The sequence below is a fragment of the Hemicordylus capensis genome, chromosome 4 (assembly GCF_027244095.1).
Source record: "Hemicordylus capensis ecotype Gifberg chromosome 4, rHemCap1.1.pri, whole genome shotgun sequence".
NCBI lineage: Eukaryota > Metazoa > Chordata > Lepidosauria > Squamata > Cordylidae > Hemicordylus > Hemicordylus capensis.
In genome coordinates this window covers 187,658,927-187,684,976 of record NC_069660.1, presented here as the reverse complement: position 1 = coordinate 187,684,976, position 26,050 = coordinate 187,658,927, and the positions used below count along the sequence as shown (strand labels likewise).

The following is a 26,050-nucleotide window of genomic DNA, read 5'->3' as shown; positions in this document are numbered from 1 at the left end:
AGATGCTACTTCACTTGCCCACATTACTCACCAAGTAAGGCAGCCATCTTTAAAAGATTCCTAAAGCGAAATTATTGCAGCACACCAGAATCTACAGAAACATCACGATTAGCCTTTTATTTCTGCCAAGCAATCCAAGTGCTAAATCCACATAACAAAAACCTTTATGGGACCGAGGACTCAGTTCCTGCTATGTTCTGTGGGAATCCACATATGCTTCATTGCACAGAAGTAGCAGGATTGATTTGTTAGGCTCTAGTTCTAATCGGAATCTTGCCACAGACAAGCCATGCTGCCCTCAGACTTCCCACCCCCTCCTCTTATTTAGATTGGCTATTCTTTGCTCTCCACCACCATGAGAAGAATATCAGCACATTGGTTCAGAACTACACAGGTTTCTGCCTGTCAAGCACAATTCTTATTGCAAGTTGCGAAGATTCTTACCATACAGTTCATAGCAAAATGATTGTGCTGTGTCTGGAGCTCCATGGCGTGAGGGTGACTGGCTCCGATCTCTGTGTAGCTGGTCAAAAACAGGCCTTTGTTGTGCGTGATCCAATCGAACATCTAAAAGAAAATGGGAATTAGTGTTTGTCACAAAATAGGACCAAAGACTGGACACGCATGCTTTCAAAACTTAGTTTGATTTTAGCAAGCATTTGTGACTATAAGGAGCTGCATAAGTCTGACTTGTAAACAGCCACTTGCCCAGTCACCTGTGGTGAGAACTGCCTCCAGACTATGAAGCTCTTGTAGGAGTAGGATGGTTCTTTCAGACCATCAACGTGCCCCCAGCAACACAGAAAGGCGTTGTTAGCTAGGTGACTCAAAGTGGCTGCAAACCTATTTGCAAAGCTGACATTAAGCAAGAGAAATGAAGGAATCACTACCTGGTACATTTGTAGTTTGTCAAAATGCCACACTCAAAAAGAACTTATTAACGGGCCAGATCAAGTCAGGCCTTACAGTTATTTGGTCAACCTTTTTATTTTTCTGGTTAACAGTGAGACACATGCACTCATCAAATGGGTATTTGGCAGAACCAGGAGTAACTGCAACTACACCCAAACCTTAGAACAGGAGTTAACGAGTTATTTGATAAATTAAAAGGGGAGTGGGGGAAAGAATACACCAACAACAAATGCACTATTCTCTTACTTTTCTTCTTTTGGTATCTCACAAGTGTGAAATCCAACAGATATGCCTTTTGCTTTGTTTCAGCATAGTAATGGTGACTACTGTCACTGCTAGTAATATCCCAATTTAACCTAGTCCTTATCAGCATTTGGTTCTACATAATTATTAAGTGAAATGGTGGCAAGCAGCAGCCACAAATATGAGAACTTCTAGGACAACAGGGATGGCCTGGCTTAATCAGTTAAACACTGCAGCCCTGATTAAATGGGGTGCAATATGTTCTTCACTGGCAGAGGCTGTGGCAAGATGGATGGATTTTTCAGGAAGGTTTGTTTAAGCTTTCAATGCTAACTTGGCAAAGAGGCACCTTTTAATGTGGTGATTCTTTAGCAGGGGGAGAGTAACTGGCCCTATCCACCACCAGCACAGTACCTCCAGTGACTGTTGCTGGTGTCTGTCTTATGTTTCTTTTTAGATTATGAGCCCTTTGGGGACAGGGAGCCATCTTATTTATTTGTTATTTCTCTGTGTAAACTACCCTGAGCCATTTTTGGAAGAGCAGTATAGAATTTGAATGAATGAATGAATGAATGAATGAAGGAGTCATTTTGTGGCTATTCCATGGGGGGGGGGAATCCCCCCTGCAATTAACTTTACTATTTTTCCATCTCTCTTCCTCCTCCATGCAGTAACCTAACCTCCCGATTCCCATTGCCCCAATGCTTCATTACCCGTGGTTCTGTTACCCACAGGAACAGGCATACCTCACAATCTGCAGACTCGCCATCTGTGGTTTCATGTATCCATGGTCGGGTAATGGACACCCAACCTTGGCATAAGCAGAGAAAAGCCGGAAAACAAGGGATTAAATTATGGTATCAGCAGGTTGGGGATGGCCAGAAATTACCTTGGAGATCATTTCTGGCTGCCATTTTGTGGAGAAGGGCCATTTAGCAGCTCATGTTTAAAAAACAAACAAAAAAACCCTGCAATTTTTCACAGAATTTCAAGGACTTGGGTGGAGGGCATCACCTATCTCAGGAAGGCTTGCAGAGCACGGTAGGGTACTTTATTTGGCCTGTTTTTACAGGTCTTTTGCCAATTTTTAGTCATGATTTTTGAAGTCTGGGAACCTAACCCACACGGTCCTATAGACTTCAATGCTTCACTATCCGCGGTTTCATTACAATCTGCAATTTCATTACAATCCGTGGGAACGGAACCCCCGCAGATAATGAGGTCCTCCTGTATGCGGGAACTGAACCCCTGTGGATAATGGGGTGAACCTGTATACCCTTTATTTTCTTTTGAAACAATACATTGTCAGAACCTTTCCCCTCTGGGGCTGATCCCTCTTCTGCTGTGCGATAGGTTTCAATCCACCTGGACATAAGCACTATTGGGCAAATTGTCATTACTTGGCTTTTCTACTGAATATTCGTCATTATTAGATTACAATCAAGCCAAGAAGATCCTCAGACAGAGCGTCTTGGACAATGAATACCAGAATGATTTAAGCTCCAATTCAGAGACCATAAGAGGTCGCCTTAGTGATTTTAACCAGGAACCTGCTAGTTACCTACTATCACTTTCCCTAATCACTTTCCCTATCACTGTCACAGGGTATTTCTCAGAACAAGATATGCTGCCTTACCATCAGCAGTTCTCTCTAGAAGGTTTCGGAGAACTTCCTTGGCCGGTCAAATGTGCCCTTGTGGCTCAGATGAGGTTGAATCTGTCCACCACATGCTGTTGTTCTGTTCTTTTTATAATGATAGTCAGTGCAATTTCATTTCTCCTCTGCTATCACATTTTCCTGGCCAAACCGCTGACTTTAATGCCACACTTCTTCTTGCAGATAAGAAACCTTTTATCACCTACAATGTTGCCAAAGTTTGTGCAGCTGCTGTTAATATCCACCAACAGCTAACTTCTAGCCCTATTTTCTAGTCACCCTACAAGAGCCTTCTGAGTTGGTGTATTTTGTATGATTGAATTCTTATCAGAATGTAGTATTTGTTTGTTTGTACATCTGATCAATGATTGCAATAAAGCTATTCATTCATTCATTGCCAGAAGGCAAACATGGGAGAGTAGATTATCCTTGAGAATCCTCAAAGCTTACACAAAGAGTATGGATTTTTGTGGTTAACTGGATTTTTCATAAATAGTCTGCAAGTTGTTTTTTTGTTTCAATCATAGTATCAACTCACAATTTTAGACTTTTTCCTACCATAGATTTGATTTAAGCTTATAATTAAAAATATTTTATAAACCACTTTTCAACAGAAGGCAGTTTACACAGCAGAAAGAATGAGAACATGGTTCCTTTTCCCACAAGGGCTCACAATCTTAAAAAAAAACCAAAAATCACCTCTCCCCTTCACACACAAGATATCAGCCGATGATATCTTGGGGAGATATGCTAGACTGAATAGGAATAATTCCTCCTCTACTGCTAACTATTAGAGAGCTACCACTTCAGAAGGTGCCTCTTTGCTCAGTTCAAATACTGCCTTATGTTATGTTTGAATAGGCATTCTAGGCATTCATTTTATTTTAACTGCTTACTGTATGCTGCTTTGAAGGAACAGTCAGAAGTATAAATGAGAACAAGTGTATCAATATGCAACTGTGGTGTGGCTAGTTAGAATTGGGAGGAGGTGAGAAATTCAGTCATTTAAACCACTTGTGGGAAATGTGCAATTATTCATTTGTCAATGGATTTCATTTGTTTTTTTCAGGAGTCTAGTTTAAATGATGTAGCTGAACTTTTATCGAGTTCTATAAACCATCCAATTATATTGTCTAAGCTGGATCTTCCCCTTTTATATGTTTGTAAGTTTTACTATAAACTCCTCTTAGATCTTTGATTTCTTTATATAATACAGCCTCAAACATATACAAAAACTCTCCAGTATAGAACACTGATTTGGGATGGAATTGCCAAGAAGCCATAGCTGAAGTGAGTGATAATTTATGCTTAATCCATAATTAATTTGCCCTCCCTACTGATCTGTCTCATGGCCAGCATATATACTAACCCCACTTCATGGCAGGTTTCCACTCCTGTGCTATAAGGTCTATACTCATGTGGCACAGTCATGCTGCCAGTTTCCCAACACCCACTGCAAGTGAAGTAGAAGGGTAGCAGGAGAAACTCAAAACATCATAATGTAGCAATGTTACAGCACAGGAATGAAAACTCAGTACACATTCAGTTGTTTAATCCTCATACAGGAATGGCACCAACTCAATTGTCACATGGGGAGGACTCTTCTTGAAACTGCCCCCACATGAAAGACTACCCAGAAATTGAAATTAGTTCTGCTAGATTTTTAGCTGGGCCGAGGCATTGTAAACCTCTCACAAATGTTTTTAAAAATTCATTACATTTCTATGCAGATGTGGTTATCTCTATTCTATGTCTGATCCTCTTATACTATAGTGGTAGAAGGAAGCTGAGAGGTGTTTTGTCTGTCTTACTAGGGATCCCTTCCCAAACTGCTGAGTCATCAAGGTGGTGTTAAGAGTAGACAGCACCCTCTGCTTTACGTGCCAATCAACTGGACAAACTCAAAGTCACAAAGGCGGAGGGAAGAGGGAAGATCTTGGGCTGGCAGTGACTGTGTTTCTGCTTCTGCCCTACCTTTCTTCAGGTGTGTTCAATCTATGGGGCTGACTCTGCTGCTTTAAAGCTCAGGCTGGGCCAGGGGCGTGAGCCTCTTGGCGTGAGCTGAAGGGCGAGAGCACAAGGGCTCTCGTCCTTGTGGCTCTCAGCCGTGGGGTGAGCTGCCTGGGGCCCTGAAGATCCTTTCCTTCTGCCCTGAAGATCTGTCTTCCCACAATCAAGAAGCTAGCAGGAGATCACGCAAGTCTGGTCTTGGTTTTTTATTAAGCCAAGAAGCCGTGGTGGTTTATTCTGGGGAGATGTGCCTGGGGGAGCGAAAAAGTGGGTCTGGAGTGGGGGTGGCAATATCACGGGTAGCGGGCAGAGGGAGGTATGGCGGTGGGAGTTCGGCAGGCCGTTACAGGGGAAATCGGTCCAGGCAATTGAGGCCTGTTCCTTTTTCCGGCCCTTCTCCCAACCCTCTGACCCTAGGGAGCTCTGGGAACACTCCTTCGAGGATTAGGGTGCTGCTGCTGAATGCCAGGTCAGTTAACACAAAAACATCTCTTATCCACGATTTGATTGTGGATGAGCGTGCTGACCTGGTATGCGTGACGGAGACCTGGTTGGATCCGCTGGGCGGGGTTGGTCTCTCTCAGCTTTGTCCTCCAGGTTTCCAGATCGTGCAGCAGCCCCGCCTCGAGGGTCGGGGAGGAGGCGTTGCAGTCATCTTTCGAGAGACTCTCCCCGTTTCCAGGTGCCCGGTCAGGCCATCTCAGAATTTCGAGTGTTTGTCCTTGAGGGTGGGCCTCCGAGATAGGCTGGGGATTCTGCTGGTGTACCGACCACCCCGCTGCACTTCAGTCTCCCTACCTGAGCTGGCGGGGGTGGTCTCGGAGGTGGCCTTGGGTTCCCCCAGGCTTATTGTTTTGGGGGATTTCAATGTCCACGCTGAGGCCCCCCTAGTGGGTGCGGCTCAGGATTTCATGGCCTCCATGGCAACCATGGGCCTGTCTCAACTGGTATCGGGCCCTACCCACGTGGCAGGACACACTCTGGATCTGGTTTTTGCCGACCGAGAAATAAATGATCTGGAGGTGGGGGAATTTGAGACCACTCCCTTGTCATGGACAGATCATCACCTGGTGGGGTTTAGTTTGACTGCTCCGTCTGCCCTCTGCAGGGGTGGTGGGCCGATTAAGATGGTCCGCCCCCAGAGGCTTATGGATCCGCTTGGATTTCAGACGGCCCTCGGGGAGTTTCCAGTGTCCAGAGCTGGTGACCCTGTCGAGGCCTTGGTGGATCTCTGGAATGGAGAGATGGCCCGGGCTGTTGACACGGTTACTCCTAAACGCCCTCTCCGGCTTGGTGGAGCCCGTTCGGCTCCTTGGTTTTCCTCGGAGCTTAGGGCGATGAAGCAACTCGGGCGACGGCTGGAGCGACGCTGGAGGAAGAGTCGTCACGAATCCGACCGAACACGGGCTAGAGCCCATTTTAGGGACTACGCCGTGGCGGTGGGGGCGGCGAAGAAATGCTTTTTCTCCGCCTCCATTGCGTCTGCTCAGTGCAGGCAAACAGAGCTGTTTCGTGTGGTGAAAACCTTGCTCCACACATCCCCCCAGACAATGGGGGAGGAGCCATCTACAGCTCTTTGTGATCAGTTTGCCTGTTGCTTTGCAGATAAAGTCGCTTGCATCCGTGCTGACCTGGACTCCAGAGTTTTGGCAGTTCCGGCAGACGTGCCTTTGGTACCATCTGGTCCCGTTGTGTTGGATTCTTTTCGGTTGGTGCGGCCTGAGGATGTGGACAAGATCCTGGGCAGTGTGCGGGCGACTTCGTGCGCTCTTGACCCTTGCCCTTCATGGCTAATAAAAGCTGCCAGGGAGGGGACAGGTAGGTGGCTGGAGGTGATCGTTAATGCTTCATTAAGGGAGGGCAGGATGCCATCGTGCCTTAAGGAGGCGGTGGTAAGACCTCTATTTAAAAAGCCCTCCCTTGATCCCTCCAACCTGGACAACTATAGACCTGTGTCTAACCTCCCCTTTTTGGGCAAGGTGATAGAGCGTGTGGTGGCGTCCCAGCTGCAGAGGGTTTTGGATGATACGGATTATCTGGACCCTTTTCAATCTGGCTTCCGCCCCGGGTATGGGACTGAGACTGCCTTGGTCGCCCTAGTGGATGACTTACGCCGGGAACTAGACAGGGGGAGTGCGTCCCTGTTGGTTCTGCTGGACCTCTCGGCGGCGTTCGATACCATCGACCATTGTATCCTTCTGGGCCGCCTCTCGAGTATGGGAATCGGAGGCACTGCGTTGCAGTGGTTTCGGTCCTTTCTTGAGGGGAGGGTTCAGAAGGTGGTGCTGGGGGACTACTGCTCGGCCCCGTGGCCGTTGGCCTGTGGGGTCCCGCAGGGATCGGTCTTGTCCCCCATGCTGTTCAACATCTACATTAAGCCGCTGGGAGAGGTCATCCGGGGATTTGGACTGAGTTGTCAGCAATATGCGGATGACACTCAGCTCTATCTCTCCTTGTCATCTGATCCTAGGGAGGCAGTGGATGTCCTGAATCGGGGGCTGGAGGCCGTGATGGGGTGGATGTGGGCTAATAAACTGAAATTGAATCCGGATAAGACGGAGGTACTGTTGGTCAGTAGGAGAGCCAATCGGGATGAGGAGATTTTACCGGTTCTGGATGGGGTTGCACTCCCCTTGAAGGAGCAAGTACGCAGCTTGGGGGTACTACTGGACCCGGCTCTGCTTTTGGAAGCTCAGGTGGAGGCGGTGGCCAGGGGTGCCTTTGCACGGCTTCGGCTGGTGCGCCAGCTGCGTCCCTTTCTCGAGAAGGCAGATCTGGCCACGGTTACCCACGCCTTAGTCACGTCGCGGCTGGATTACTGTAACGCGCTCTACGTGGGGCTGCCCTTGAAGAATATCCGGAAACTGCAGCTAGTGCAAAACGCGGCAGCGAGGGTTTTATCCGTTGCTGCCCGTTGGGAACATATCACCCCCATTTTGAAAGAGCTGCACTGGCTGCCGGTTCGTTTCCGGGTCCAATTCAAGGTGCTGGTTTTGACCTTTAAAGCCCTAAACGGTTTGGGCCCGGGGTATTTGAGGGACCGCCTGCTCCCAAGGGTTGCTGCCCGCTTGACAAGGACATCTGAGGGGGCCCTGCTCCAGGTGCCGACAATGAGGGAGGCCCGGCTGTTGTGCACTCGGGACAGGGCCTTCTCTGTTGCTGCCCCCAGACTCTGGAATGCTCTCCCAGTGGCCATTCGTTCCTCAGACTCCATCACAGCTTTTAGAAAGCTTTTAAAGACTTGGCTTTTTACCCAGGCTTTTACATGATCGTTTTCTACTGCAGCCTCTTTGTGTTTTTATTTGTTGTATTGTATTTATGCCTGTTTTTATATTTTTAACATGATGTTTTTATTGTCTTTTTATTGTATGTTTTTAACTTTTGTAAACCGCCTTGGGGTTATCTTTTTAACGAAAGGCGGTATATAAATGCAAAAATAAATAAATAAAATAAATTCAGTGTAGTATCAAAAAATACTATTCAGTGTAGTATCAAAAAATACTACATGGCATACTGTGAAGGAGAAAAATCTGGTTGGGTTTACTATACTGCACAAGGTAAGCTAAAATATACTTTGAATAAATAATGCAGGACGGTGCAGAATGGATGTGCATGTGCCTTGCCAGTGCCAGTGAAGATATGCCTTTCCATTCGATCTGCCATGCAAAAGGAAATGCATAGTGCTATCTGTGTCCAGAGTGCATGATTAGCACAAGCACGTGTATAGTATTCACTTGAAGGAAGAGAAAGTGCTACAACTATGCATGCACTGAAAGAAATGCAAGACAGATAGACATTACTGCTCACACTGCATCTGGTTAAAAAGCTTGTTAAGTCCCTTTGAATTTATAACACCTGAAGCAATGCCCAGTTTTAAATGACATTTCCAATTATAAAGTATATAAGGACTTTTAAAATTATTTTAATGGCTGCTTGGTTTTTAGCCTATCCGCACAGGAGAAGCAAAGCACAGTAGTAAAAACACAGCACTACCCTCTTTGAACACTGAAAATAACATTGCTTACAAAGCTCCAGCAGTCCAAATGTGAGACTAAGATCAGACATCTCCAAATAGCTGATTTGATAAGCAAGATCAAGCAGCAATGGATGAATTCAGTAAATTCAGTTCATATTCAGAATTCAATTAATAACCATTCATTATAAATGTGCAAGAGGTTCATTCAACACTGTTGAACATATTCAGACATGCAAGTTGAGCTAGGGCTTCATATGACCGCGTGTTTTATGCTTGAGTCAAACAAGTTAGTTTTGTGCATGTCACTTGAAGAATGGATGGAGAACTAGATGGAGAGCATTCCATCTTGTGCGGGGGGAAACAGTAATATAAACAGGACTGCATACACATACACACTTCCATTCTGCATGACAGCAGCAAAAATCCACATGTATTTCCCATTCTAACAACTTTTTCCCATGTTTCTTTCCTCCACGGGTGTTCAGCTTTAGAGAGAAAATATGATGTCAGAATTGGCTCCTACTCATGTTGTCTCCTGTTGTCATTGGCAAAGAAGATGCATTTCCAGTTTCAATATGCTTCTTCACAGCCCCTGTTGGGTTCTAAATCTTGGGGAAAGTTCCCTACTTATTATGGAATGCTAGGAGGATGCATATTCTAGGCAGAAAATCTCTCCCCTGTGTTCATCTACAAAACAGGCAGTCATCCATCTGGGGCTCTCAGCTCTGCAGCTGGACAAGAAAGTCTAAGCAGAGAACACTGGAAGGAAGCACGCTATAGCTTTGGAACTTACCACAGAAAGAGAAATCCCCTGTTGAAAAGCACCATGCTTAAGTTTAGCAGAAAAGAAGTGAGAATGCACGTGTGTACATAATGGAATGCCTGCACACTCTCTCTCTCTCTCTCTCTCTCTCTCTCTCTCTCTCTCTCTCTCTCTCAAAATAAAAGGATCAATTCTAAAGTGGTTCAGACCTCAGCTGCCTTATACCAAGTCAGACCATTGGTCTACCTAGCTCAGTACTGTCTACAGTGACTGGCACCAGTGCTTCAAGGTTTCAGCAGAAGTTGCTCTCAACTCTACCTGGGATGCCAAGGACTGAACCAGGAACCTTCTGCATGCAAAGCAGATGCTCTACTACAGAGCTATGCCCTCATCCCCTTCCCCTATGCTTGGCTTTTTGTTTGTTTTCAATTTCAAATTTTAACTAGGAGAGCACTAGGATTAAAAAGAACATGAAATGGGTATTAAATGCTGCATGCCTAAGGTTCTGGGGGTCTAAATGACCCTACAACTCATTTAATGTCACTATTTTAAATGCATGCAGCAGCTAACTTAAGAGCCTGCAGGTTGTGAACTGCAGTTCCGGACAGGACCCATGTCCTGGGAAATTATTTCCTCCTCCTGCAACCATCTTCTCCCTAAGCCTAAGGTGGTGTGTGTGTGGGTGGGTGGGTGTGTGTGTGTGCGCGCACACACACACTCTCACTCACACGCCTCGGCTCTTAAAGGGGAGTCACCTCTACCTTTAGTGTTGCACCACTTCACCCTTTCAGAGTGCTACGAGGTTTTAACACACATGAATCCACCAACTTAAATAGTTAGCCATCAATGGCTTAGAAAACATCACCCACCCAAACAGTTACCTTTTCTGCATCTTGCTCAAAAAGCCTGAGCTGAAAGCACTGGTCCAGTTTCAACTTCCGCACATGCCACATCTGATGCAGATGCTGCCGCGTTGAATGCAGCCTGTCCAACATAGTGGATACTTTCGGTAAGAGGTTTTGTAGATCTGCATTCCCAGACCCAGAGTTCTTTTTGGGAAAAGTCTCGCTGCTCTGTATCCTCTGCAGCAGCTTTTGCCCTTCCAAGTCTAGGTCTTCAATAGGTGCTTTGATGACCTTTTTCTTTAGCTGAGAATGCTCTTCTATCATACTCCTAGCCGCCTCCAAGTCCTGAGGCAAATCCTTTTTGGCCAATATATCCTGCAGCTCCTCCAGCCTGGAAAGCATGTGTGTGGCATTGCTAATGTAATCCTCAAAGGCAACTCTGATTTCTATCCATTCCTCATGGTTGTATTCCAAGCAGCCGTCAAATTCTGGAGTTAACTGAGAAGGGTCGACAACTTTGGTAAGGCCTTCTAGAGACACCATGTTTGTCTGAAAAGTAGCAAAGATTAAAGTGTTAAATGTACAATCTTATATACTGGAGCACACCTAGAGGATTCATTCTAATGAAATGTGAAATCACAACAGCCATATAAGGAGAATAGGCTGAGGCACAGCTTTCTCTGGCCCAAGATCACCTAGTAAACTATGGCTGAATATAGATTTGAATCCAGGTCTCCTCAGTCCAAATACAGTCCTCTGTGCATTGTGCCATACTGGCTCTCACTTCAAGCAATGCTAAGGTTCAACTAAGCTGATAATTAACAATACACAAGATTACGTTTTTAGAAACTTGGGCCAATATTAAAGATTTATAGGAAAACCACAGTTCCTAAGTTGCCTATGTCCCAAACCAGAGTCCCAGGCACATACCAGGGGAAGCATGGCGTGTACCCATTCACTTAAACCGAGGTGGCAGCTCTGCACAGGCAAAGGAATGCATGGACTGGACAGACTTGTACCCTAAAGTGAAGAGGATGGCTAAGTCCAATGCAAGAGAGCTCTGGGTATGCACTGCAACACTCACTCTCCATGTTGACTAGCAACACTGGAATCAACAACTTAAAAAGTAGGTGCTTACTAGTGCAGTGCTCATTAGGAAGGAGCCATCAACATGGAATTCAAACATTTGCCCTCAGTTTCTCTTTTAATAGTTTTATTACTGAATAGTCTTGAAATGTGAAAAATATTAGACCAGATCTAATATTAGACCATTTGTGGGGAGGTACACCCTAAGGCAGGCTTCCCCAACCTGTGGCCCTCCAGATGTTTCAGAACTACAACTCCCATCAACCACAGCTACAATTTATTGTGGCTAGGGATGCTGGGAGTTGTAGTTCAGCAACATCTGGAAGGCCGCAGGTTGGAGAAGTCTACCTAAGGTATGTAGGTATCCATTTTAGCAGCTCATATATTACAAGTTACTCTTCTAAAATGAGGTTCACACCTATGCAAACAGAATGCCTCCTCCACATCTGCAAATGTTTAAAACATTTAGTCCCAATTCTAAATATACCACTCAGATTGCCAGATTGATTGGTGCATTTTATTAATAGTTTATGCAGTGGAAGAAAATTAAGTTTTCTTCATAACAGTGAAATTGATCTTATCTGATCAAGTTACATGCATATCTCTCTCTCTCAAATAATCATGGTCAAGAGGCAGGTTTTTCTTCATTTCCTTTATCGAACACTGAAGGGGGTGGCAGGGTGAATCCAGCTTTGTCATGAGAAGTTACCTCAAATTCAAACTTGGAGCTGCCGAAGTTAGTCCGCTGTTTCTGCCAAAAGTTGTCTGGCTTGATTATCAGTGCAACATGAATGCAACAGGGAAAGGATTCCTGTAAGATCTTCAAAAGTGGCTTAATAGAGTCCCATTTAGATCCACGCATATCTACAATAACGGTGAAACCTCGTTTACATACTTCTTCACTAGAAGGCAAATAAGACAGCAGTTAATAGGTGAGGAATGCCACAGGTGCCAATTGTCTAGTCTATCTGCCAATTATACTCTGATTCTTATCTGTCAACTCAGTAGGAGTCTACTTGCAGGAGGAGAAAGTGTGGCTGGAATTTTACATAACCTGGTAGGATTATGGAATACTTTTAGTGGAAGGCTAGCCCAAGCTTTGTAGTTGCCCTAAATTAATCAACATTTTGTCGGTGAACATGCATCATCTTGTGGATCTTAGGATGCTGCTAAGTAGCACAGCAAAACATTCCATGATCAAGAGCTGATCGGGATGCTATTTGCTCAGTTAATGTCTGCCACTTATTCACTTCTGCTCCTGCAAAAAGTTTATGTCCTGGGCAGCTGATGGAGGTAAAGCCCCTGAAATTTAAAGGTCATCACCCAGCTGCCTCCATGAGCCTCTTCCAAAGGTGTAGGTTTTCTCTCTCCAGTGCTGTCTGAGGCAGATCCCCCTAGAATGCTGCCACCCCAGACAACTTTACCTCTATCTTTGGGCTACCCTGGTACTAGCAAAAGAAGAATCTAACAGGTTTCAGATGTTAGATGCACTTTCACATGAAGCGAACAATATAGAAGCAAAACCTTGTTTAGGATTCTGGTAACTAAGAGGAACTTCGCACGATACACACGCTAATAAAAATTCAGCTTGCAGTCTGTAAATACAACTGTGTGTGTGGCTCCTCCTGGAAACCTCTCCCAATAAAGACTGATTCCATAGTGTGAAGAGCAACCAAATTCCTACAGTCCAGTGCTCTATCCATAGTGGCTTTACTTGTTGTGCTGAAGCAAGTGCTGCCTTCTATTACAAGATATTACATATCCTGAATTTTTTGCTGTTAGATGTAAAAGTGACCAATTCTCAGATTTTGCTACTATTCAAACTCTCTTGAGACTGTGTGCACTGAATTACTGCTTTCTGGATAGTGCAGAAATACCTAAATTGTTTTGGGATTTACACAGAGACCCCCCTTTTGGAGAGAGCACTGTGTAAGTGATGCATTTTTAGAGTCTGAGTAATTGGGATTTCTTGGTCCACATATCAAAGTTTCAGTTCTTTGAGTCGTATGGATGTACCCTGTGAGATGCTCTTGCAAGTCAAGTTAATCACGAAGTATCAATTAAGTCATGGACAGAAGACTCAGAATTTACAGACTGCATCTTGTATCTGAGAGCCTGTTCACATGGTCAGCTTCCCTTACTCATGAGTTTCTAAGGCTTTTCCTCACCAAGTGCATGCCCACTACCATGTGGGGAAACTGTGAGAACCCAGCTGGACATGTTTAGCGCCCTGGGGATTCCTGTCATCACGACAACAGGTAAAGTGCTGCTGCAATTACAGAAATCGATACTGGTTGTTTTTGTGTCTAGGCCAATTCACATCAGGGTATTCCATGTTTGGGTTAGGCACCTGCCTCAGGAGCAATAGGCAAGGTCAAACCTAAAGACTCCTCCAGGGAGAGGGGCCACCCCGCCTTTCCCAGACCAGACTGGAAAAGCAGAGGCAGACCTAACCATCCACTTTAGAAAAGGGAACTAATAAAATAACTTTAGGAACAAAACCTGAAGAACAAAAACAGGTCAAATACTGTACAACCCAACAAGAATGAGAAGTAGGACAAAGACAGAAGGGTGACAGAGGGAACATCCCCAAGAAGCCCTAACTACCGGTCCCCACATGTGCAGCAAAGGCAGAAGCATCAGTGATAACAAAAAAAACACATGCAGACGGAAACGAGAAACAACTAGTCTGAACCCAGGTCCTGAATGATGAATGCTCTCCAGGAATCTGAGGCCGAATGCCCTACAGGAATCTCAGAGAACCAGAGTAAGATTTTCCCTTTTTCCAGAGGCTTCCAGACAGCATTCCACGTATGGGATCCAGAAGAGCAGTGCCATCCCAGGGTAGGGAGATACCACATGTCACTGAGAAAGCACCTTCTGCAAAACTTGTCTATCAAAGGCAGCATCAGATTACGAAAACACAGCAATTTTGTCATGTTTAGAAAAAGAATGAACTGAGGCCTAGGTGGCTGCTCTACAGATCTCTGCCAAGGAGAAATTGCCCTTCACTGTGGCAAAAGTAGCCACTCCCCACAAGGAATGGGCCATAATGCTGTAGGAGGGACCTTCCCCAAACTCTTATAGGCCAGCAAGATGCATTCCGAGCCACCTAGAAATGGTTGCTTAGGATACTTCTCCCCTGCTTCTCAGAATCTGTCCTGGAAATCCATTTTACGTAGCATAGCTGTATGATCCAAACAGAACCGAAGCACTCTCTGAACATGTAGGTAATGCCCTCTGCATTCCTGTGGATGAACAGGATTCAGACAGACGGTAAGTAAGGACAACTCCTGGGACTGGTGAAAAAGAGAACTAACTTTCAGAACAAAGAAAGGATCAGGACGTAAGACGACCTTGTCCCTAGGAAAAACGCACAATTCCAGGTCAACTGACAAGATGCTGAGCTCATCATATCCCCTATGTGTGGATGTGATGGCAACCAGAAACACCAATTTAAGGGTCAATACCCGAATATCACAAGTGTCCATAGGCTCAAAGGGTGGTGACATAAGGGTCGAGAGCACCCAATTCAAATTACAAGTAGGAAACCAGTGGACCATAGGCAGGTTAAGCAAGGAGCCCCCTGCTTAAGGCAACAGAATATGAGGATGTGAGGAAACCTCACACTGCCCCCTGGTGTCCAAAACACTATTGAGTGTGGCAACCTGAAATAAGGGTGTTAGTGCTCAAACCCTTGTTGATGCCAGATGGTAAAAACCCTAGGATGTCCTGGACCACCACACCATGACTGGACCTACCATGAGGGGTGCACCAAGCTTGAAAGAACCTCCATGTATGCCCATAGGCCCTATTGGTGGAAGCCTTCCTGGATAACAGGAGTGGAACACCACGTTCGAGTAACCCATTACACTGAGGCCTTTCTACTCAGCCACCAGGCTGTAAGGCAGAAAAGGTTCAGTTGAGGGTGCACCGCAACCCCCTGGGTCAACAGACCCAGACATGCAGGAATCCGCCATGGACTACTAGGTGCAAGAGATCTGGAAACCACAGATGATGAGACCAGTGAGGAGCTATCAGAACCACCTCTGTCTGCTCCAGCTGTATTTTCTGTAACACCCTAGGAAGAGGAACTGGCGGAAAGGTATACAGAAGACTAAGGAAGGGACAATGCATCTGTTCCCAGACTCCGAGGGCATAGGAGGCACGTGAAGCAAAGGTCCAGGGACATATTTTTGTCTGTGGCAGAGTGCTGGACCACTTGCCAGGACGACTATGGTTGTAACATCCACTCTAACTCCACCACTGAATTCCTGCTGAGCCAGTCCGTCAACACCTTAGATAGTCCCGCTAGGTGCTCAGCCCAGATTGATAGTAGATGTCGTTCTGCCTAAAATAGGAGCACACAGGATTCCCTGTGCAGGACCCCAGGCGCTGTCTCTCTTTGTTCACAAATGCCTTTGCGGACATGTTGTTGGTTCTGATGAGAACGTGATGCCCCTGAACCACTGTCTCAAATGTTCCAGTGCCGGCTGCACAGCCCACAATTTCAAACAATTGATGCTTTTTTTGGACTCCTCCCTGCTCAGTCCTGACTCCCATGTGTGCTCCCCCACCTGGTCAGGCTGGCATCTGTGGTGATGGTCAGGTGGTCCGGCAGCTGAAGGCTGGTGCCCTCCGCCAGCTGACTGACTGCAGCCACCAGTCCAGAGATGCACCGTCCTCGTCACAGGAATCTAAAGGCAGGACCTTAGGGTGATCTGTTCCAGCAAGGGGAGAAGGAGATGCTGAGGAGGTTGTGCATCAAGATGGGACCAAGGTACCAAGTCCTGACACAAAACCATCTTGCCCTATATGCTGGCCGTCTCCATAAGGTTCGCTGCATTCTTGGACTTGAGAGACCTTACAGCCAACAGAATCTTGAGCTGTCTCTCCAGAGTCAGGTAGACCCAATGAAGCTTGGTGTCTATTTTCACGCACAGATGATCTGACAAGGAACTCTTTTGCAGGTTGATCACAAAACTATGTTCCCGCAGGCACTCCAGGGTAGTCTGAATATCCCTCAGGGCCTTTTCTCTGGATGAAGATTTCACAAGGATATCGTCCAGAAAAGAATACTGGTAGATGCCCCTGGTGGATGCACTATCACTGCCACCAGCACCTTGGTGAATACCCAAGGAGCCGATGCCAATCTGAAGGGGAGGGCACAGTACTGGAAATGGCTCACAATGTAGCTGAACAAAAGGACCTCCCGGTGCCACCTCTGTATCAGGATATGAAGATAGGCTTTGGAAAGATTGATTGATGTTAGTAATCCCCTGGCAAATGCATTCCAGAATGGAATAGTGTCTCCATCCTGAAATGCTTCCACATAAGCAACATGTTCCGCCACTTCAGATGCAGGATCTCTCTGGTGTCCGCATTTTTCTTTGGCACTAAGAAAAAAAATGGAATAGACCTTGAAACGGATGTGAGAAGTTGGCACCAGTTCCATGGCGTTAATCTCGTTCAGATGTTGAATCACTTGCATAAATACCTGGTGCTTTTCTAGATCCCATGACTGTTGTAATGAAATAAGCTTTTGTTTCTAGAGGTATAACTTCTAGAGAGTAGCCCTTTGTCACAATTTCCAGGACCCAGACATCAGAGGTGGAGGCAACCCATCTATGGGCATATTGAAGAAGGCATCCTCCCACCTAGCAGTTGGAAAATGCTTCCGATCAGGAAGACTGTTTTCTGGGGATCTTGGCAGGAGAGGTAGATGGCTCAGAGGGTGTGCATGCAAACCCTCTACCACAGGACTTCGCGTGGTAGTGGCGATACCACTGAGGCTTACACACACAGACACACCCAAATCGGTGGGACTTTTAAGATGCCATGCTTTGACAGGATGATTGTGGAACCTTGAATTTGTGGTCTTCTCTCTTTGCTGTAGACAGAGCCCTTTTCTTACCCTAGTCTCCACCAGGATCTTGTCTAATGGATCGCCAAACAGTTCCCACCCCCCACCCCGGGGAAAAGGCAAAATAACCAATTGCACCTGAGATCCAATGTCAACATCCCAGTGGCATAAACACACATTCTGCCTGGACATGGCATTGGCAGCAATGGCCCTGGAACAAAATTGGAAGGATCCAAAGAAGAGTCTGCCAATAGCGTGGCTGATAAGGCTATCTTCTTCAGACCATCCTTGAAAGGCTTTGGAATCGAGTCTGTGGAAGCCAATTTCTCCACCCACATATAAACAGCCCTGGAGATCATGGAGTAGATTACAGATGCTTTGAAAGCCACTGCTGAAGCTTCAAAAGATTTATGTAAGGCCACCTCCATGCACTTGCTGCACGGGTCTTTGGGATCCCATCTCCCTTCGGAAGGGAGGACAGCAGAAGATGACAAGGCTGCAACAGGCAGGTCCATGAAGAGAACCTTGAGGGAGTCCATGACCATGTCTGGCAGAAAATACAGTTTGTCAGGGATCTTGGGAACCTTCTGTGCCCTAGTCTGAAGATCCCATTCAGACTTCCTGACCCTTTCAAAAGATTCTGGGAAACGAACAACTAGTGGTTTGGGGAAGAGGCTGGGGGCGGGGGGAACTGATGCAGCCTCCTGAGTAGATGAGGCCGTGCCAGGGCTGGTGGGCCCCGGGGCTTAATCAGACAATTTCAAAACCCAAGAAGCCTTAGCCAGAAGGGTAGGTAACAACTCCAACCGGAGGAGCCTGTCTAGTGTGCAATCAGAGGGAAAGGTTTCTTCCTCTTCTGACAATTCACCCTCTTCTCTTCCCACTGGTGATACAAATGACCTTGAGTTGTCCAATTCAAGGCAAGCTTCCTCAAACCTTTTGGTACCTGGAGTTATCAACCCTGTGATGGGGGAGGGGAACTCTTCCCTCAGGTGAAACTTTGTGCTTGCAGTGTTTGGAGGGAGAGGAGGCGGTGGTCCAAGATGAGGAGGAACTGCTGGATCTGCATTTCTTGGACCTGCATTTTCCCCATCTGCTGTGGCTATGCTTCCTCTTGCACCTCTTCTCCTTATGCTTTTTAGCAGGAGACCATGAGTGAGAGGGACTTTTGGAGCTGGGGTTCTCATGAGACTTGGCTTCGTAGCCACCAATTCCTTGACCCAGTTGGTAAACTGAAGATAGGCATCTGCCCAGCTGAGATCGGGAAAAGCGGGGAGGGGGGAATCAGAGACTCACTCACCTCATCTGTAATAAGCGGTAGATCTGGCACCAATATGGCCTGCAAAAGGGGAGGGAGTTGGGTGACGTTTGGGCTATGGCTCCAAAAGATTGTGTGGTACGCCAACCTAGGAACAGCGGGAATGCACCACCACCATCAGCCTAGAGGAGCTGCAGCCAGAGACAGTGCACTTCCTATGAATGTGGGAAGAACAAGTCGCTGCGGTCTCCCCAGCACACAGCACCTAAGTCCCTGGTAGACTCAAGGACCAAGCCAGAGCATGCGGCACTGGTGTGGCATGGTGCAGCTCAGCAGGACACACCCAGCTGGGAGAACCACACAGCAAGCCCAGATGGCAGGCAGCTTTGGCAAGCCATGGTTGGCTGTTTACCGGCCACAAAAGAACATTCCCCAGTACCTGAGTAGGGTACCATCCCTGAGTAGGGTCCCATCCCCAATTACGACTGATCGGAGGGGGCAGGGAAAGAAAAAACAGAGGAGAAGGCACAGGGCTCAGTAGAGCTCCACAAAAAACCCCTCTGACGTGCTCACTAGGCAGGGCCATTCTGGGCAAGGCACAGCGGCCCCTCTGCATGAGTCTTCAAGTTTGACCCTTCCTATCACTCCAAGGGAGGGGCCTAGGCCATACATGAAATGATGTCTGGGAGCCTCTGGAGAAGAGTGATTATGTGGACCATGAGTTGTTCTTTGCAGCAAGCTAGGTAATCCTTTATTCCATACAGATCAGTGATATTTTTCCATTCTGTTATAACTCTCCCAAAGGCATGTATGCTGGAGACAAAAATAAGACTTGCACTATGCCCCAGGGTTGTGTTTTTTTTAGGAGAACATGAGGCCTGTTGCTTTGGAGGCATTTGATATAACATTTTGTCAGTAGTACTACAATGCAAACAGAGCTTATTATAAACAGAATAAAGAGCAAATGAGCCACTTGTTGGAGCCTTAACAGACTCATATGTCCTTCTGCTCACTATGTAACTTTAATTGCAATAAATTACACTTAAACCATAAGAGAACCTTGTCATAAACTACAATACTAAACTGCACTGGCATAGGGAAGGAGCATGAAATAGCCATTTAACAGTTTAATAATTTTTTTAAAATGCCTTGCAGTTTAGATTTTTTAAGCAACTGACACCTTCTTTGTTTTTGTTTTTTGGGGAACAAAAAAAGCCAGAATTTTGGATGTGTAGAACTATTGTGGAGGACTGAACTAAGAGTAGATTAAAGTAAATCCATATTCCTAAATTGTTGACCAGTAAAGTGTGCCATTGAGTCGATATCGACTCCTGGTGCCCACAGAGCCCTGTGGTTTTCTTTGGAAGAATACAGGAGGGGTTTGCCTTTGCCTCCTCCCACGCAGTATGAGATGATGCCTTTCAGCATCTTCCTATATCGCTGCTACCTGATATAGTATCAGCGGGGATTTGAACTGGCAACCTTCTGCTTGTTAGTCAAGCATTTCCCCACTGCGCCACTTAAGGTGACCTGCCCACATTTTCACTGTCCCATCCAGAAGCAGCTAAAATTAACATCCACTAAGCAATTTTGGGGGTGGGAGCATGAAATTGACAGTTTTGGAGGGGCTGGCATATTGTCAGTTGGTGGTGGGAGAGAAAGGCCTTCTTTTTAAAAGAAACTTTTTTGCCACTCCTTGATGGACAGCAACAGCACTGAAGCTCTCTGGCAAGCAGTTTCAGCAGTCACATTTCCCCACCCCCCAGAATGCCCGTAATGACACTACACTAGAAGGGGAATTCTATGGGGGAAATGTTCGCTCCCTTGTGGGGGCCAAATGCATGTTTTAAATATTGTTCACACACATTTCAAACTTGATAGTTTAATATGTTGGAAAGCTTCATTTCTCAAGACATGCTTATGGAAATTGTATATACATTTTTGCTTCTTGTATGTTGCTTTGAACACTGGAAAAGCAGTATAAAAACTGCACACAAATAAGTTTGGCTCCCAGTGGCAGGAGAACTGACAACTACTCAGTCTTGTCTATTACACAAGTACTGCTCAACTAATTTCTGAAGAAGTTCACTGCTTGTATTCTTATGATTTGCTTTGAAATTTGTTTTTTCAGAACTACTGCAAACAAGCTAAGGCAGCAACTGGTGGCCCAAAGCACCAAACAGTGCTGGCCCAACACTGCTTAGGTCTTGCTGGCCCCTTTTAGTGATCACAGCATCATCGTATTATCATCTCCACTTTAATGCATAAAAACCAGGAGGAGAGTAAAAAAACAAACAAACCAGGAGACATGACATGGCCTCTTTGTTCTTGCTGCATCTCTTCCTTTCTACACTCCTTAAAGCGTTCTCAAGCGTGTGACTTGAGAATCATATTCAGATTCTCAAGAATCTGACTATAAAACGATGGTGTGGACAAAAAGGGGAAGACTCCTATAACTAGGCCTTCACAGGCACTTCTAGGACAGTAAATTAGGAATCAGGGAACTGCAAGTTTATTAGTGATGTTGAGGAGTTGGAATAACCACAATGGTTGCAAGAAGCAGCTAACATACTTCCTATCCCACTTCTCTGAACTGACCTTTGATCCCCTACTTCTCTGAAATGCTCCCAACTAAGTAGTACTTTACACATTGCATTTTTAGGCATAAAGCCAGTATTTTTAAAAGCAGATATCTGAAGTTGTGAAGTGCAAATGTAACAAGCAGGTTTTTGAAAATATATGCACTATACAGGTACATCTGCCAAAGAACCAGCATTGGCTGTGATTCTTTGTGAATTGGCCACACTGTGGCAAACCCAGGCTTTTTAGCAATAAGCTCACCGACACTGAAATCAGCATAGTGGCTTCATCTAGAAACTAGTCCTCGTCCAATAGAACTGAAAATACCTTTGAAAAGTGAAGGCACCAGAGTGTACTTAAGTGCACAGATCTGCTGTGAATGAAAGGGGTTCAAGGGCTCAGACTTCAAGCAACACTATTGATACAATGTTAAGCACAGCAATTAGAAGCAATTTGCCTCATAAAGAGAAAACAAGGTGAGGAACTGTTCAGCTTCTTCACATTGGTTTCCCTGCTCCCAGATGCCCGCCAAAGAATGCCTCCTGAACAGACTAAACTGCTTCAGACAAAATGTTACCACCACTGAGTAACATCCAGTCACACTCATGAAGTGACTTAACCATTTTTCTTGCTTCACCATGTTTCACTACTGATAGCGGAAGGGGGCACTATACAAAAGATGGTGCAATCTGTTGCACAACAGTTAGCTAGTGCAGCATGCTGTGCTAATGCCAGAATGTCATCTTCCACTAGCATAAGTCTAGAACAGACTACTTTTCTCCTGCAACATCCTTGCCCTTCATCCTTACACTAGCATTTATGCCAGTGCAAGACAAGTCTGTATGCCGCCCATTGTTTCTCTAGCAACCCTACTACACACCCACCTCTTGAACACATCCAAAGAACACCAACTCCTCCCTAACTTTCCATCTTCCATGTCAGCGGAACTTTACTACTTCATCCCCTCTCCCCAACCAACAACAACCACTTTGACTAAGCAGTTAAGACAGCTCCAGAGAGATGCTTCCAATGGCCAAATTCAGTCTGGTATTCAGCCTACACTGAGTCTTTTGGAAAGCTCTGAAGTCTTGCAATTCATATTGGGGTTCCAGAAGGCCAGCTGGCCCTGAAGAGAAAATCCACACTTCACTCAATATTATTGTGACCACCTGAGGGAAAGGCAGCCAACTCAGACGTAAGCTATTTCTGGGTTGCAAAGCACTCTTGCAATGTCATGTTTGATACCATTTATAAGGTGTGAACTTTACCCTGGAGTTAATATTGAGCTGCTCAACACGATGTGGTCCACTGTGAACCTACTGATTTTTTTTGGAAGCTGCTTTAACCTAACATGAACTAGGTAAAACGTGTAAGCATTGCCATTTGCCAGAGTAATTAAATTAAATTATTGACCAAAGTCATCGTTGCTGTTTAACAGAACTTATACTCACAACTGTAAGTGGGCTATTTTGTAAAGCACACTTTCAATCTTGTTTTTTAAAAGTTTTTTTGTTCCTTGGCCAAGTTCTTTGAGCAATCTTATACAAGCCACAGAATCATGGCAAAGCATTCCCTGGTCTGTACCACTTCAGAAAGTAGGTGTAAGGTTGCATAGTTCAATGCTCACAACCACACACAATCCTTCTTCCAACAGCATGTTATAGAGAAAGCTAGGCAGAACCCTTCTTTCCATGACTCACTGGTTTTTTTTAATGAACAGAAGGGGTTTTCTTTTTTGGTGGGGTAGCACAAGACATGCCAATCTTCCCCCATTACTATATGCCTCATGTATCAATGGACAATTTTGCCACTTGGTTTTGTAGGATGTATAAACCCGCCTTTCAACCTGTACAGTGTTAGGAGTATCAGCAATACTGATTCAGACCTTGGCTGCTATTCACAACTCACGCTGCACTCATGTTAATAATAGGAAAAACTCTGCAATCATCATTGTAGACTACGGTCCTGATAATTCAGGGTAAGAACAACAGTATAGTAACTTTACTTCAAGTTTGTTATGATCTGCAGCTTCTTTAAGCATTCTGAACTCCCCAGAGCAATGTGCTTGGTTGCTAAGTTACTTCTCTTAAACAACTGGGAGGTTAGAGGTATATGAACTTAGTATGAACTCACAGAGAACTCCTTTAAGACATGTTATTTTGACATGGCAATGCAAAGAACACAGCCTCGGAGCATAACACACAAAAGATTTCCTCACCTAGGAATACAAGCTAGGTATGAAATGAGTCTCCTAAGGTCCTCTTGTCGTATTCTATCGTGATTGCTACGAGCCGGAAATGTTAGAATGGGGCCTCCACGCTTATCTCTCCCACCTGAAAGAGAAACACAGTGAGTGCCAACCATAGGCTGCAGTGTACAATAGCAATAAGAGTTCTTGCCCCAGGGAGGGTTACAATCTGACAGTATGTATTCGACAAAACATGCTTGATATTTAAGCATGTCCATTTTCACAAGCACCGTTTTAGCTCAAAGAAAGATGTCACCAATACACTGAAAGATCTTGTTTAAAACGAAATGCGTATCACCAGGGGAAATGCAGCTAACGTGGTCTTGTTAGGAGTACAAACATCATGTTTAATACACTGGCAGTACAAAAGCAAATGTTTTGAGTTACCCCATGTTATCCTCACAAGAATTCTGCACAGTAGGCCAGTGGAAATTAGTTCTTTCCCCAGTGCCATCCAGTGAGTATCATGACTGAACAGGGATTTGAGCTAGCCATTATTCACATCCATCCTTTTCTTTCCCTTCTGTTGTGTCCCCACTGTGAACTGTATAGTACAATCCTAGTGCTGTGTATCTGGAAGTAAATCCCACTGTGTTCAAGTGGACTTGCTCCCAGATAGGTATGCATAGGATCACTTCTCTGGATGTAAGCTCGGTGGGAAGTAGGGACCTGTCTATTCTTTGCTTACGAAATGCTGTAAACCAACAGACACACTTATGGTGCTGTATCAATTACTGCTACTACCATCACAAACAATGCCACAATTATTCCCCGACCACGTATAAAGGCTCAGAACAGCAACTAAATTACTCCTCACCAGCACAATATAACTTTTACAAAGACAGAATTGTTCTTCAAAGCCAGTTCAGAAACAAAAATATAATTTTGCCTCTCATCCAAGAAGGTTAGTGCAGCATTCAAGGGTTTCCCAAGCAATCTCATTTGGCACTAGCCAGGCCCAGAACTCTTCAGCTTTAGAGGAGCAACTACTTCATGTGCTTTCCTATCAACCTCTTGGCTCTTGAAGGCAACGAGAGGGAGAAGCTTCAATGCTTACACAGCCAAATTTATCCTCTGAGGTAAACCCACCACCAGACCACACAGCACACAGATTGTTCTCAAAGAATCTGACATTAGCCAAAGGATCCCACAGGGCATAAGATTGTTAGTATATTTAAAACAATAATGCCAATAATCCATCCTCTCCTCCGTTGAAGAGAACAGAGCAAGAAAGAGATAGTGACTAACATAATGAGCAACATTACTCAAAATAATCCTACTGAAATTAAAAGAACATGTTAAGGAGTGCCTAATAACCTTTTAATTTCAATGAGACTTCTTTGAGTAAGCCATTGTCCTATTGGCCATTAACCATTAAGCGGAGGCCTGAGGCTTAAAGGGAATAAATCTCCATCTATGCTCAGAGGCAAAGTCAGTTGTGTGCAACTTTTAAAATATACTATTTTCTAGACAGAAGGGAAAGAGACAGACACTAATAAGAATAATTAAAACATGCCACAACTGTGGTATAGGTGTTGTCAGAAAAAAAAAAAGTGCTACTAAATTGGGGGTGATATAATGTGAGTTTGAAGATCAATTATGTGACCAAACCAGTTACTGAGGCCTATAATGCTATTAGTCTGGAGAGGCATGGGTAGTAACTTCTGTCAAACAAGGCTTAAATTACTACGGTACCCTCTAAAGAATACTGATCAAAATCAGCAGTTTTTCAACAGAAAGGACCATTTATCCACCAATTGCAGAAAGAGCTTCTCTGGCGGAGGAAACTCCTACCAAAGAACCTTTCCTTATGTCTCTTAATATAATTAAGAAGGAGGAGTTGTTTCAGCATTTTAACATGCTAAGCCCTGAATATTGTCTTGGTGACAAAATCTAAATTGTTTGCCCTATCTGCCTCAAAGTTTGCAGGCAGCAAGGGGACACCACCCTTTCAGATCTAGTGCAGAAAGTGGCTAAAATGCAACTGTTTAAAATATCGACCTTTAAACTCTAGAGCAGGGATTCTCAGCGTTGGGTCCCCAGATGTTATTGGACTTCAACTCCCATAATCCCCAACTAAAGGCCACTGGGGCTGGGGATTAAGGGAGCTGAAGTCCAATAACATCTGGGGACCCAACGTTGAGAATCCCTGCTCTAGAGAACAAGTGTTGGCTATTAGGGCTAATCAATGGGCACTGTAAGCCCAATGAATCTGTAGCATTCCTCTGGTGCTGCTTCCACCATGTCCATCTCTGGAGCAGTTCATTATATTCCTGGTGCTGGAAAGGCCTCTTCTGCAGGATGCAGGGCCCATGGGGCTGAGAATCCACACAAAGACATTGGGAAAGCACATGGGGACATCTGGGAAATGTACTTTCTCCCAGCGCTACTTCCATGGCTGCGGTAGAGTGGTGTATGAATTTGTAAGGGAAAGTAAGGAGATGTTCCACAATGTGTTGTGTAAGAGAATTCAAGCTAGGTTGAATGCTTATGAGGAAGCACAAGCTGGTGGCACGATAACAGGGGTCCTTACAAGGCAGTGGGGGGCAGGGGGGCAAATGGACTTGTGAAGGCATGTATGGCAGCAATAAGGTGACCAGGGCCTTGTG

General features: G+C 45.2%; 1 protein-coding gene across 10 annotated transcripts in view; it reads right to left on the bottom strand.

Moving 5' to 3' along the window:
- Positions 1-26,050, bottom strand: part of TRIO (trio Rho guanine nucleotide exchange factor) — a 371,831-nt gene that overhangs the window by 237,874 nt on the left and 107,907 nt on the right. For 9 of the 10 annotated variants that reach the window (XM_053242690.1, XM_053242687.1, XM_053242689.1 and 6 more), the window contains 4 exons: positions 23,412-23,526; positions 12,202-12,394; positions 10,443-10,955; positions 445-567 (listed from right to left, as the gene is read on the bottom strand). In XM_053242690.1, coding sequence (XP_053098665.1) covers positions 445-567; positions 10,443-10,955; positions 12,202-12,394; positions 23,412-23,526 — 944 coding nt within the window. Of the gene's footprint in view, positions 1-444; positions 568-5,349; positions 5,489-10,442; positions 10,956-12,201; positions 12,395-23,411; positions 23,527-26,050 lie in introns of those variants that run through there. The other variant, XM_053242696.1, reaches the window with a different exon arrangement.